We start from the raw sequence: 14,819 nt of genomic DNA on the forward strand, positions 1-14,819 counted from the left end.
ATTAACAAAATAAGAGATACGCCTCTACACTCCGCCACACACGTAAGTACTTTGTTCACAGAAAAGGTCTGGAGGGATATATGCCAGAGATCAGATAAGACATTCTGTATGGCTTTTATTTTCTTCTTTGTGTCTGTCTACTTGTGTCTACTTGTATTTTCTAATTTTCTCATAGTGCACATGTATTGTTTTTAGATTTTTGTTTTTTTTGAGACAGGGTCTCACTCTGTTGCCCAGGCTGGAGTGCAGTGGCACCATCATAGTTCACTGCAGCCTCGACCTCCTGGGCTCTAGAGATTCTCCAACCTCGGACTCCCAAGTAGCTGGGATTACAGGAGTGAGCCACCATGCCTGGCCTGTTTATAGAGATTTTTGAAGTTATTTTCAAAATTAGTTATAAATTAATTTAGGTTTTAATACAGTGTGGTGATAAATTATTTCATACTAAATTTGCAAATACTTTGGATCTGAATACTTCCAGATCCAAACATATCAGATGAAAAATATTATCCATTAGCTTGATGACTTGAAAGTTTATATTTATGTTAGATGCAATAAATTTTTTGAATGGACCATGTAATTTAGCAAAAATGTCAAGCCTCTGTTACTCTCCCTCGGTATCTGTTTTACCAAAATGTGGCACCTGCCGCATTCCGCACGGAGTCATTCCACTGAATTCAGTAACAAGCCAGCTGCAATAGAGCCTGGACATCCGGGTCTGTTCGGTCCTTCCCGACTCGCTGAAGCTTGGGGCATTTCCTTATTTGATACATCTTCATTGTGAAATGAGACCCTCCAGGGAGTGCAACACCTTTTCTGCTGGGACGCGTTCAGGAAGGACAGCGCTCAGTGCTGGGTGCTCGCTCCCCTCCCCGCAGCCACACCTGGGCTTAGGCGCAGTGTCTTCTGCACCAACCCCAAGTCCACTTCGTTCCCTCCTGCTCATGAAAGCACATTGAGAACAAGCGAGAGGCAGAAATTTTTAAAACATACCTCCTAATCCAAGTTTTTAAAGTAAATCATTTGAAAAATTCAATGCTATAACTCTTAGCAAGAAATTGAGGGCACTGAAGCTAGGGGTCCAGAGCCCACGCTGTTCCTTAAATCAGGGGTCCCCAACCCTCAGTCCCTGGTCTTTCAGGAACCGGGCTGCGCAACAGAAGGTGGGGGGCAGTGAGCGAGCATTACCGCCTGAGCTCGCCTCCTGTCACATCAGCAGTGACAGTAGATTCTCATGGGAGCCCCGAACCCTGTTGTGAACAGCCCATGGAGGGATCTAAGTGCTCTTTCTGAGAATCTAATGCCTGATGATCTGAGGTGGAATAGTTTCATCCCAAAACCATCTGTCCCACCCCCTCCATGGAAAAATTGCCTTCCATGAAACCAGTCCCTGCTGCCATAAAGGTTGGGGGCCACACGTTCAATGATCAAGGTGTGGGTGTGTGGCTAAGCAAAATAAGCAACTGTGAACTTGAAGGGAAAGAGGAAGCAAGTGGGTGATTTTGGCAAATAGCAGAATCATGACGAGGCCAGGCACAGTGGCTCACACATGTAATCCCCACACTTTGGGAGGCCAAGGTGGGTGGATCACCCGAGGTCAGGAGTTCAAGACCAGCCTGGCCAACATGGCAAAACCCTGTCTCTACTAAAAAATACAAAAATACTATCCAAGAAGCAATTTCATAAAATAACCCATATTTCTCAGTATGATTTTTTTTTTTTTTTGAGATGGAGTCTCACTCTGTCACCCAGGCTGGGGTGCAGTGACTATTCACAGGCTCTATCACAGAGCACTACAGCTTTGAACTCCCGGCCTCCAGTTATCCTCTCACCTCAGCCTCTTGAGTAGCTGGGATGCTCCACAATACCTGACTTAATCAAATTTTTGATCTTTGCAAATCTTACAGGTGAAAAATGTATTGGTGACATTTACGTTTTTGTTTCTTTATGAATGAAGAGGAGCATGTTTTATATTCTTACAGCCCTATGTATCACTTCCTGTGTGTTATCTGTTCATGTCTTTTATCTTTTTTATTGAGATTTTAGTCGTTTTCTTATTTATCTTAGGAAAACTTTTTATGTTAGGGAAATTAGCCCTTTGTGATATGAGTTGTGAAAATTTGTTTCCCAGTATTCCACGTGTTATTCTGATGTTGCTTATTATCTTTTGGTCATGCAGATTTTTTAATGCAGTCAAATTTTTAATCTTTGTGTTTCTTCTTTTTGTTTAGTGTTGTTTTGCTTTTCATCATGCTTAGAAATATCTTTCCTAGTTGGAGATTACACTTAAAAATTTTTCCCTTTATTTCTTTAAATAGTTTTATGTTTTCATGTTTACATTCAATTTTTCATCCAATTGAAATTTATCCTGGCACAGGATGAGAGATATGGAACCAATATTTTTCTTTTCCAGATGGCTATTCCTTTTCCTCCTATTGACTTGAAATGCCACCTTCATAATCTAGTAATTCTCACGTTTTAGGAGCTATTGCTGGACTTACCTACTCTGTTCCTTGATTCATCTACTATAATTATTGTAATTTTATAAGAGACTTTAATATCCGATAGTTCTAGTCCATCACTATTGGTCTTTTCCAGTTTGCTTCTCTGATTTTTAAAAATTTAACCAGATAAGTAAGCATTATTTTTAAATCTGTCTTTTCATATGTTCTATAATATTAATTATTCAGGTATATACTTAAAATTTGACTGAGTTGGGAAAGGACTACTCCTGTTTTAAATAGCTTATATTCACAGGTAAAATTACAGGCTAATTATTTCAAAAATATCAAGGACTAGTCATCCATATAAAACTGGATTTGCTACAGGCAACTTTTTGAGGAACACTCTTTCCATTTAGATTGAAACAGTAATAGTAATATAGCATCCCTCAAAATTTGTTTTGCATGCATATTATTCATACTCCGGTATAACTATATGTTCATTTAATTACTTTAAAGCTTTTGGCTGGACAGAGTGTCACACCTGTAATCCTAGCACTTTGAGAGGCCGAGCTGAGAGGATCACTTAAGCCCAGGAGTTCAAAATCAGCCTCATCAACATAGCGAGACCACATCTCTACAAAAGAATAATTTAAAAATTAGCTGGGTGTGGTGTCACATGCTCACAGTCCCAGCTACTGGGGAGGCTGAGGTGAGAGGATCGCTTGAGCCCAGGAGTTTGAGGCTATAGTGAGTTGTGATTGTGCCATTGTACTCCAGCCTCAGGCAACAGAGCAAGACCCTGTCTCAAAAAATAAATAAGTAAAAAACTAAATAAAGCTTTTGAGACTGTTTTTCCATTTTCTCATTTTCTTAATATTGCTGTAAAGCAATATAAAAGACTAGAATAATTTACTTCAAATGACTATCTTATTTTAGGCCTAACATACACCCTGTGATACTGCTCGTTGTAAAATCTTGGGCAAGTCGCTTCTGTGCTCCTCAGTTCCCTCATGTGTAAAATGAGGGGTGTTTAAAATTCCACAATTCTGAGAACTAAGAAAGAAGGTCTTTCAATCTATTGATTGCTGATATTCTCTCCAGGTCTCAGCTTCCGTGTCTAGAAAAAAAGGGCCTTGTACTGAAATGATCTTGAATGTCTCTAGTGGCATTATTTTCTTTCCTTTTTATCTTTTTTGAGACAGAGTATTGCCCTCTCGCCCAGGCTGGAGAGCAGTAGTGCAAATCTGCACTCATAGCTGCCTCAGCTTCCCAGGCTCAAGCACCCCTCCTGCCTCAGCCTCCCAGGTGGCTGGGACTATAGGCGTGAGCCACACACCCGGCTAATTTTTTATTTTTTGTAGAGATGGAGTCTCACTGTGTCGCCCAAGCTGTTCTCAAACTCCTAGCCTCAGGTGATCCTTCCTCCTTGGCCTCCCAAAGTGCTGGGATTACAGGCGTGAGCTGCCGCGCCCAGCACTGGTGTTATTTTCAACATCCCAGCTCATATTGATGATCCTGATTCTGGATGAGCAACTGCCTGATGGGTGGGAAGTCAAGTGCTGGGAAGAATGTTTGCTTGATTGTTCTTTTTATTCTGTGTTTTCCCCTTACATTAATAATTCTCTCTTCTGGGCAGCCTCTTTTAGTGTCCTCTGAGTGGCAAGAATTACGTTCATCCAAACCAAAACTTAGGGCTAAAAGAAAAATGAAATTATCTAAGCCAGAAATTTCTGAAGATTTTGAAGAGGATGGCTTAGGTGTACTACCAGCTTTCACATCAACTTTAGAACGTGGAGGTGTGGAAAAGCTATTGGATTTAAATTGGACAGAGTCATGTAAACCAACAGCAACTGAACCACTATTTAAGAAAGTTAAGAAACTCCACTGGAAATATCTACTTTTTTTTTTTTTTTTTGACGGAGTCTTGCTCTGTCAACCAGGCTGGAGTGCAGTGGCGCGATCTTGGCTCACTGCAAGCTCCGCCTCCCGGGTTCACGCCATTCTCCTGCCTCAGCCTCCCCAGTAGCTGGGACTACAGGTGCCTGCCACCATGCCCGGCTAATTTTTTGTATTTTTTGTAGAGACGGGTTAGCCAGGATGGTCTTGATTTCCTGACCTCGTGATCCGCCCGCCTTGGCCTCCCAAAGTGCTGGGATTACGGGTGTGAGCCACCGCGCCCGGCCGGGAACATCTACTTCTAGCCTTTTTTGTGTTTCTGCTCCAGCCTTTGGTTCCTCTCTTTCCCCGGCTGCCCGCTCTCACAATGCTGCTTCCTTGCCTTTTGCCTCATATTGTCAGATAGCTAGTTTTGGTTTTGCTGCTCCTTCCAGAGGGTTTGATGCATCTCAATTCAGCCAAGGCCCTGCGCCTGGCAGTTGTGCTGATTGGATCCCACAGTTGGCGTCTTGTCCCACAGGACCTCCCCAGAACCCCTCTTCTGCACCCTACTGTGGCATTACTCTTTCAGGGAGCTCATTGAGCTCTGCACAGTCTGCTCCACTGCAACCTGCTGGAGGCCGTATGACCAGGCCTTCTGCTGGCACCTTCCCTGAGCTGTATTCTCCCCAGCTTCATTTCTCTCTTCCTTACAGACCCTGATCCCATCAGAGGTTTTGGGTCTTATCATCCCTCTGCTTCCTCTCCTTTTCATTTTCAACCTTCCGCAGCCTCTTTGACTGCCAACCTGAGGCTGCCAATAGCCTCTGCCTTACCTGAGCCTCTTTACAGTCAGTCCTGGACTACGCCAGTAGATCTCTGTCTTCTGGAAGAATCAGTAAGCGGTCTCGAAGGAAGTCAATATCCTGACTATGGTTTTCAAAGTTGCTCTGAAACAGAAAGTCATGAGCTATGAGAAGTACTTCTAGACAGCTGCTTTTTACAAATAAAATGTGATACAACAGACAACCATATCCCGTGCTTTCTGGAAGTAAAAGAAGAGGATGAAATAGTGTGCACACAACACTGGCAGGATGCTGTGCCTTGGACAGAACTCCTCAGTCTACAGACAGAGGTATGTGTCTTATTTCTCCTTAAATCTGTGGTTGGCTGGCTTCATAGTTTAGAACGGGGCTCCTCAAAGCAGCTGGTCAAGGAACTGTCTATCATCAGTCTGTAGTGAAGGAAGGGGCTTGTGCACTGGGGTGTAAATCATACTGCTTCCTTCACTGAGGAGCTCTTGCTACAGAACAAAACAGACAGCTGAACAAAACAGTGTGCTTGATGCTGGCCGGTGTTTCCCTACCAACATTAGACCAGAACCTCATGCTGGTGAATGTTACTATTCCTCACATGAAAATGAACATCTCTGAACAGATGATGGGGTGAGATCTTAATTTCCTAGATTCTAGAACTAATGGATTGTAATCCACATAAATTTCCCACTGTGAAGTAGAGCACAAGCACTTGTACCTGTACTCTAAATATTTTCACATAGGTCACGGGAATACAGATATTATTCAACATGTATATTGTGTTAGAGCTTATCACTCCATTTGTTAAGCTAATAAACACCCTGTAGATTTGGCCCCATCGCTGGTACTAAGACCCAGTCCTGCATCTGTGATTACTTGTTTTGGTGTAAAGTAGTTTAGTGAAATGGAAAGGGCTTGATGTAGCATAAAAGTAAGCCTGAGTCCCAGCTCACTTTGTGATTTGGGGCAAGTCAGGTAACCTGTCTGAGCCTCAGCTTCCTCATCCATATAGTGGAGATAATGATAGTGTCTACTTCACAGAGTGGGTTTGGGGTTTAAATAGGATAATCACAGCTGCCCAGTTTCCCTACTTGAGACAGTGCATGCAAAAGCCTGCCGGGAGCATACTGCAGATGGTCAAGAGTATGGATCCCACGGCCACTCCTGGCTCTGCTGCTTGTTAGCTGTGAGACTTTAGACAAATTGCTTAACCTTTCTCTGCCTCCGTGTTCTCATCTGCAATGTGGGTGTGATAAATCATGCTCCACAGGATGTGGCTAAACATATAAAAGAACAGCACTCGGTACCAGTTCTCTATGGGTTGGTACACATTATCACTGCTGTCATTTTTCAAATTATTGCCATAGATCCTTCAACCTGTGCACCTGCCTAGGGCCACACCCTGCTTTCTGCTCCCTGTGTTGGTTTCCCTAGGGCCTGAATTCTGTCTCCGTTGAGGTTAATATCCCCAAGCTCAGGCTTAGCGCACACTCCTCTGCATGTGAGGGAGCAGGCAGATGATGGGGGTGTGCAGGGAAGGTAGTTTTAAAGTGCATGTTTAATATAACAATTTTGTACTTAGAAAAAACTGTCATTTTCATGTTTCAGACTACATCAGGGTACATTTTTATGTTAAACAAAAGGAATCATGCTGAAGATCTACTGTACAATACACGGCCTATGATTGACAATCCGATATGGTATACTGAAGCATTTGCTAAGAGGTCTACCTTATGTTAAGTACTCTTTCCACAAAAGGGAACAAAACAAAACAAAAGGGGTGGAAGAAAAGTTCTGGGAGTGGTGGCTAAGTTCATGGCATTGATAAGTGATGGTTTGATGGTTTCACGGGTGTATACTTATCTCCAAACACATCAAGTTGTATACATTAAATATTGGTGACTTTTTGTATGCCAATCATATTTCAATAAAGTGGGGTTTTTTTAAAGAGGGAATCATGCTATTTAAAAGTTTGAGAAATACCGGTTCAATGCTCATTGCTAGTTGACAATGCAGTAGGGTGACTATAGTTAACAAGACATTGTATATGTCAAAATAGCCAGAAGAAAATATTTGAAATGTTGCCAACACAAATACATGATAAATGTTCAAGCTGATGGAGATCCTAAATACCCTGACCTGATTATTTCACATTCTATGCATGTATCAAAATATCATGTGAACCCCAAAATATGTACAAGTATTATGTATCAATAAAAAATGAAATAAAGCATTGCTAGAAGAAAAAAAGTATGATTTAAAAAAATCTCTACCCATGAGCCTCTTTCCACACTTTTTATAAGTGCCACCAGATATGCAGTGTTCATAGCATTTATGAGGTTCCAAACAGTACTATGTCACTAGTGTATGAAGAACTTTATTTTACAGTAATAAAAATGTTAGAAATGCCTTAATTAACTGAAATTCAATACATGGAAACATATTTATCACATAACTTCTTTTTTCATTTAATTTGTTAAAATTTTATTTTAGATGCAGAGGTACACGTACAGGTTTATTACATGGGCATACCGTGTGGTGCTGAGGTTTGGGCTTCTAATTATCTTGTTGCCCAAGTAGTGAACATATGTTTTTCAACCCTTGCCCCACTCCTTCCCCCACTACATAACTTCTTACGTGATAAAATGTGAATAACATAACTTATATTTGTTTCCTTAATTTTGTAGGATGGCTTCTGGAAACTTACACCAGAACTGGGACTTATATTAAATCTTAATACAAATGGTTTGCACAGCTTTCTTAAACAAAAAGGCATTCAATCTCTAGGTAAGGCACTATGTTTCCATTTATTAAGTCTTTATTTTCATTCATTAATAAGCATGCTCCTAATTGTTATAAACTGTTTTGTAAGCTAGTGTATTAATGTAATAATTATGAAAGTTATATTCAAATGGAATTATATTTAACCATTAAAGGAAATGGGAGATGGGTTTCTAGTCATATTTTTACCACTAATTAGGGTATTATCTGAGCAAATTTATTAGCATAAATAGCACCAACTGCTGTAAAAAAAAATCTCAGAAGCTTAACATGGTAATCAAAGATTACTTTTTTGTCCATATCGCAGTCAAATATTGGTCAGGAAGAAAGTTCCACTTATGTGGTCATTTAGAGACCTTGACTCCTTCCACACTGTGGCTCCACCATCTTCAATATATGTCTTTAAAATTATCCTGGTAAGAGAGAAGAACAAAGATTACCCTGGCATCATCCCCCTGCTAGACAAGAGGAAGAATACTAGTCACATAGCCCCATCCATGTACGAAGGCCTGAGAAATGTACTGTTAAGCTGCGTGTCCAGGAGGAGAAAAGAGCTCTGATGAGCTCCTAGCCAGCCTCTGCCAGAGGCAGTTGTTCAACCTCTGGACCTGTTTCCTATCATGACAACAAGGGGATAGGTGAGGAAGTCCTGAGCATCCTTGACCCAGCAAGTGGTTTGAAGGTCAAATGCTAGCCCTAGGACAGGAGCTGTTTGTTTGTTTTGAGACAAGGTCTGGCTCCCTTGCCCAGGCTGGAGTGCAGTGGTGCTATCTCAGCTCACTGCAACTTCTACCTCCCAGGCTCAAGGGATCCTCCCACCTAAGCCTCCTGAGTAGCTGGGACTACAGGCACCTGCCACCATGCCTGACTAATTTTTGTATTTTTTGGTAGAGATGGGGTTTCGCCATGTTGTCCAGTGTGGTCTCGAACTTGTGAGCTCAAGCAATCTGCCCACCTTGGCCTCCCAAAGTGTTGAGATTACAGGCATGAGCCACCATACTCAGGCTGAAGATTTTTTTTTAATAAAATACACATTATTAAACAACTAGCCAATATTCATGAATAGATAGAACAGCAGTGTCTCACTGGCCACCATCACCTCTAAAATGCCAGAGTTTTCAGATTCCAGGCTGGGTGGGTGGGCAAATGCATAGCCTGTTTGACCTGCAGTAGGCCAAAAAGGGGTGATGACAATTTACATGAGGAGTGAGTGCTTGATCCTGGAATAATAGAAGAGCCTCTATCTGACTAACTCTCCTGCCAATAACAGTTATTAACTTTGAATAAAATGTTTAAAACCATTCTTTGAAGGCCAGGAGAATAATCAAAAACAGGCAGAAACTAGAGTGAACATAATCTTTGAAAGAAAGAAAGCCAACTAGATGGGCTCCACACGTATCCAGCTTGTCACCTAAAGGCATTTCTCAGCTCATGAGACACAGTGGGAGGTTTGAACTAAAACAGAAAGTCTTAATGGGATGAGGACACGGGGTTGGAGTTTGAGGTTGCCTAAGTGGCTGGAAGTTAAGGATTAAAATCCTATAAAGGAGAGAACAACAGAGCAGGGAGCTCTGAAATCTGCATCCAAATACCCCTCAGATTCTTGGCTGTCTCCTAACCTCTACATATACAGGGTGCAACCTCAAGGAATCCAGAAAAAAGCCACAGCTGGGAAGCTACAGAGCTAAACAGAGATTTCAGCTGCTGCCTAGTACTGGCCAGAGTTTACAGTTCAAATTAGAGAGACTTTATGAATATCTTTCCATTGAAACCATAAAAGGGTCATAAGGATCATATCTCATGATCAAGGACTATACCCCAGGACATAGGGATAAACCAAAATAGACCCATCCTAATAAAGCCTAAAACAAAGCCTACACAGGACCCACCAGAACAAAACTGAACACTCTTTAGAGTAAGATAGCATAGCTGAGAGTCTCTACAAGGTGTCATTTTTAATGTTTAGTATGGAATGAAAATTTAATAACATACGAAGAAGCAGGACACTATGACTTGTGATCAAAGGGAAAATGGGCTATAAATGCTGACCCACACATGACCCAGATGTTAGAATTAGCAGACACAGACTTTAAAGCTGCTATTAAAAATATAGTGAAGGATTGATTTACCAGAAAAGGATGGAATGGGTGAATAAATGGCAGAATCTCAGCAAATAGATGGAAACTATAAAGAAGAACCAAATGAAAATCCTAGAACTGGAAGATATAGTATCTACAATGAAAAGGTCATTGAATGAGCTTAACAACAGAATGGACACAACAGGAAAAAAATCATTTAATTCAATTTACAATGTACTCAATAAACTTCTCTAAACTGAAATATAGAAAGAAAAAAATAGAATGAAAAAAGAACAGAGGAGCCAAGACTGTGGAATGATATCAAAAGGTTTAACATTTGTGTAACTAGGATTTCAGAAAGTGAAAGGGTAGACAGAAAAATATTTGAACATTTTTGTAAAATTGATCAAAGACAGCATCTTCCAGATCCAAGAAACTCACAGAACTCCAAGCAGGATAAATTAAAAAATGACCACATTTAGATAGGCCAGAGTCAAACTGCTGAAAACCAAAGATAAGCTGGGTGCAGTGGTTCACACCTGTAATGCCTGCACTGTGGGAGGCCAAAGGGGGCAGATCACTTGAGCCCAGGATTTCGAGACCAGCCTGACCAACATGGTGAAACCCCATCTCTACAAAAATATAAAAATTAGCCAGGCATGGTGACATGCACCTATGGTCCCAGCTACTTGGGAGGCTGAGGTGGGAGGATCACCTGAGCCCTGGGATGTTGAGGCTGCAGTGAGCCATGATTGTGCCACTGCACTCCAGCCCAGGTGACAGAGTGAGATAAAAATTCAAGATAAATATATTGTCATGTGAGGCTAGAGCTCAGGGAAGAGGTCAGAATTGGAAAAGACTGGGAGAATTCTCAATGTCAGTAGTATTTAAAGCCTGGCTCTGGATGAGGTCACCCAAAGAAAGAAGGTGGTCTGAGCAGAGCAGGTGCTAGGACCAGCCTGCCACACAGCAGGGTTTAGTGTTCAGACTGCACAAGAAACAGCAAAGACGCTGAGGAGTGGCCTGAGAAACAAGAGGAAAACTGGAGAAAATTGAATCACAGATGCAAGGGGATGGGATTTCATGGATGTACCTTTTCCATGGGCTTTTCCTGTGTTTCACTGTATTACTCCCTATTATCCATGTTATTTTTCTGTAAGCGTGTGCTTTTCTGTCTTTCTTCCTCTACGTAGAGTCTCAAGCTTATTTTTTTCTCTGACTTGTTTTTATATCTCTGTACCCAACTTTGTCTTTTATCCTCTTCTTCATTTCTCTTTTATCGTCCCTTCTCCTTCTGAATTTGTTTTTTAAATGACACTGATACACGTTAGGCATTTCATCAGTTTATTATTTATTATATTAGTCTTGGAGTTGTATGTTGCTATTATTAATATTGCTTAAAAATTACTCTAACATTTTGTAAATAATACCCAAAAAATAAGCCACAAAAGAATCTAGCAAATTAAACTGCTTTTGTCTCCATTGATTTTCTTTTGTGGGACAATGTATTAGTTTTCTTATTTTGTTTTTAAAAATTTATTCAATTCCTTTTTCCTCTATTAAGAACATTATATTATTTAATAAAAGCCCTCTTATGAGCAGTTTTGGCTACCTCAATGATGTAAAATTAATGGTGTATATGCAGATATGTGCATACTCTGCCAGGTCCTTTTGTCTTTACTCAAAAAAAGTAATTGCATATTCTTAATTATAAGACAAAGATTTGGTTTTTTTTTTTTCTTCCCTAAAACCATTTTTTGGCTGTGTGCTGTGGCTCATGCCTATAATCTCAACACTTTGGGAGGCCAAAGTAGGAGGATCACTTGAGTCCAGGAGTTGGAGCTACAGTGAGTTCTGATCACACCCACTGCACTCCAACGTGACAGAGTGAGCCCGTCTCTCAAAAAAAAAAATGAGGCTTGTATTTTTAAAATAAAAATGGGTTGTTAATTCTGAGTTCAACACATGTAAACATTCATTTTTCAATTTTGATATTTCATAATATAGTAAAATATCTTGATTAGGATACCTGTAGGTACTAACCACTAGAAATAATTTGATACACCAGTGTAACTGGTCATAACTGTTGTTTATCTGTTGAATATTTAGGTTTACTCTTCTAAGCTATTTGTAACAGGAGCCTAAAAACTGGGTTTCTTTCATTGCACTTCATGGCTCACTGGTTATTGAAGATGGCAAACGAGGGGCGCTCTGGATACAGGTCAGTTTCCTGACAACCATCAGGATAGTATGATAGGCACACGGTTCCAACTGTCCTCATTTATTTAAATAGCAAGCTAATTAAGGACCTTGAAGAGTATTAGAGAGTTTCACGATCTGCTCATGTCCTGTGATTTAACCGTATTATAATTCTTTAATGGGAATTTTATAAACAGGCAGTTTGAGATGCAGAGTTTCCAACAGACTTAACGGAGTTTTTTCCCCTTTAGGTGTAGAAGGAAGAGAACGTCTCCTGGACATAATTGCCACAATGCTGGTACTACAGTTTATTCGCACCAGGTTGGAAAAAACGGGAATAGTGTTCAAATCACTGATGGAACTGGATGACGCTTCTATTTCCAGGTGGCTTTAACTATAGTATTAAGGAACTTATTTATATTTTCAACTATTTATTTAATAAACCTTACAAACAAGCTACAGGGAATTATTTTTCATGTGTACACTACTTTATAAGTATGTAGGAAGATAATTTGTTTGCAGGCGACAGCTTGCCCAGTCCCCTGTGGCGGGCAGGGCTGATGTGGTATTTGTGCCTTGGGCTGCACAGGAAATGGGCTCAAAGAGTTTCAGTGCAGCTCCCGCTGGAGCCCGGCGCTTCTGGCTCTGGATGTGCTACTCTTCACTGCAGTGTGCTGATCCTGGGTGCCTCCAGAAGACCCACAGTGTGACTGTTCGGCCCAGCCCTGTTCCCAACAATGGCAGGGCCTGGGACAAGAATACAATACAAGTATTTAAAGTTTATAACTTTATAGTTTATAACAAGTGTTTAAAAGTTATAAATCAAACTAGCAAACTATTAGATTAAGTGTGTCCTAATCTCCTCCCTTGCAAATACAACTTCATAACCACCTGGAAGGCCAGGTTCAAATTCAGCCCTTGGCTGACCCCTAGCACCCTAAGAGGCCTTGCCTGCACACGTGAATACCCCATCCCACCCATCAAAATGCCATCCAGACCCCATGCCAGTGCCCCCTCACACCAGCCACCTTGTAGCACCAGTGAGATGGCAGCACTGTTCAAATTCAGGATGACAGACCAGGGAAGACCCTGGAAGTGGACTCAGGGCCATGTGGTCAGGGACGCTGGAGTTGCAGGGTCTAAAAAGGAAGATATGGGCTCCGGGGTGGGCACATTCTCTTGTCCCTACAGACCCTCCACCCCATGGCGAGAGGGGCATGACCAGAGTAGGATCCCTCTGACATACATATATATGTATATACATACACATATGCACATACATTCACATGTATGTGAAGGCACACATGTGCACATACACATATGCACATATATTCACATATACACATGTATATATAAGTATATACATACACATATGCACATACATACACACATACACATGTATATATATAAATATATACATACACATATGCACATACATACACATATACACATATACATACACATGTAATTGGCTTATGTTCTTTTAAAGGCAAGATAAGGGGAAAACTAATCAAACTAATAAAAATACTATTGTGAGGGAGGTTTGGTAGAGAGGACAAGGATGGAAGCTAGGTTTCTCCTAGTGTGCTTTGTTTTGCAGTTTTGACTTTGGAACTACGTAAATATTTTACATAATAATGGATAAGATTGATATTTATTTATTTATTTGTTGAGACAAAGTCTGGCTCTATCGCCCAGGCTGGAGTGCAGTGGTGCAATCTCAGCTCACTGCAACCTCCGCCTCCTGGGCTCAAGCCATCCTCCCACCTCAGCCTCCTGAGTAAGTGGGACTACAGGCATGCACCACCATGCCCTGCTAATTTTTGTATTTTTTGTAAAGACAGGGCTTCACCATGTTACCCAGGCTGGTCTCGAACTCCTGAACTCAAGCAATCCTCCTGCCTCAGCCTTCCGAAGTGCTAGGATTACAGACATGAGACACCATGCCCAGCCTGGGAATTAATTTAAGGTGACTTTACAACATAGTAAATAATTTGACTGTGTCAAATTATGTCAAATACCCTAGTGGGATAGTGCCTAAGGATTAAAAAATATTACAAAGAAATCTCACTGGGAGTAGCCATGGTGTTAATAACACTTTTGATTTGTTATTTTGGAAGGTAGATACTAATATTGTTAGAAACCAATATGTATAAAATCAAATAAGTTAAACGAAACCCCTTGATTTCTAAACTTGAATTAGATCAGAGAATAGAGGAACATGATACGTGACACCATGCAAATGCAGTCAGCAAAGTCTGGAATGTGGGGAAATAAATGGCAAGAGAAAAAAAGGGTTGAGGAGCAGAACCTGTAAATAAACCTTTAGAGACATGTCAACCAAAAGCAAGGGTAGACCTTGTTTAGATCCTGGTTTGAACAAAATCCACTGCATTTAAAAAAGTGAGACAGGGAAAATTAAACACTACCTGGATATTTTATGATATTTAAAGAAATATTGATAACTATTTTTTATTTTTTGAGACAGAGTCTCGCTCTGTCGCCCAGGCTGGAGTGCAATGACGCAATTTTGGCTCATTGCAAGCTCTGCCTCCCAGGTTCACACCATTCTCCTGCCTCAGCCTCCCAATTAGCTGGGACTACAGGCACCCGCCACCATGCCTGAC

General features: G+C 40.9%; 1 protein-coding gene across 1 annotated transcript in view; it reads left to right on the forward strand.

Annotated features, from left to right (window-relative positions):
• The window catches only part of LOC129136901 (protein mono-ADP-ribosyltransferase PARP4-like), a 57,009-nt gene extending 44,368 nt beyond the window's left edge, over positions 1-12,641 (forward strand). Inside the window, 6 exon segments of the mRNA XM_063792402.1 lie at positions 4,081-4,334; positions 4,631-5,030; positions 5,032-5,454; positions 7,822-7,921; positions 12,103-12,214; positions 12,444-12,641. Of these exon segments, the coding sequence (XP_063648472.1) occupies positions 4,081-4,334; positions 4,631-5,030; positions 5,032-5,454; positions 7,822-7,921; positions 12,103-12,116 (1,191 nt within the window). The 3' untranslated portion in view covers positions 12,117-12,214; positions 12,444-12,641.
• The last annotated feature ends 2,178 nt before the right edge of the window (positions 12,642-14,819 follow it).

The sequence above is a fragment of the Pan troglodytes genome, chromosome 14 (assembly GCF_028858775.2).
Source record: "Pan troglodytes isolate AG18354 chromosome 14, NHGRI_mPanTro3-v2.0_pri, whole genome shotgun sequence".
Taxonomy (NCBI): Eukaryota; Metazoa; Chordata; class Mammalia; order Primates; family Hominidae; genus Pan; species Pan troglodytes.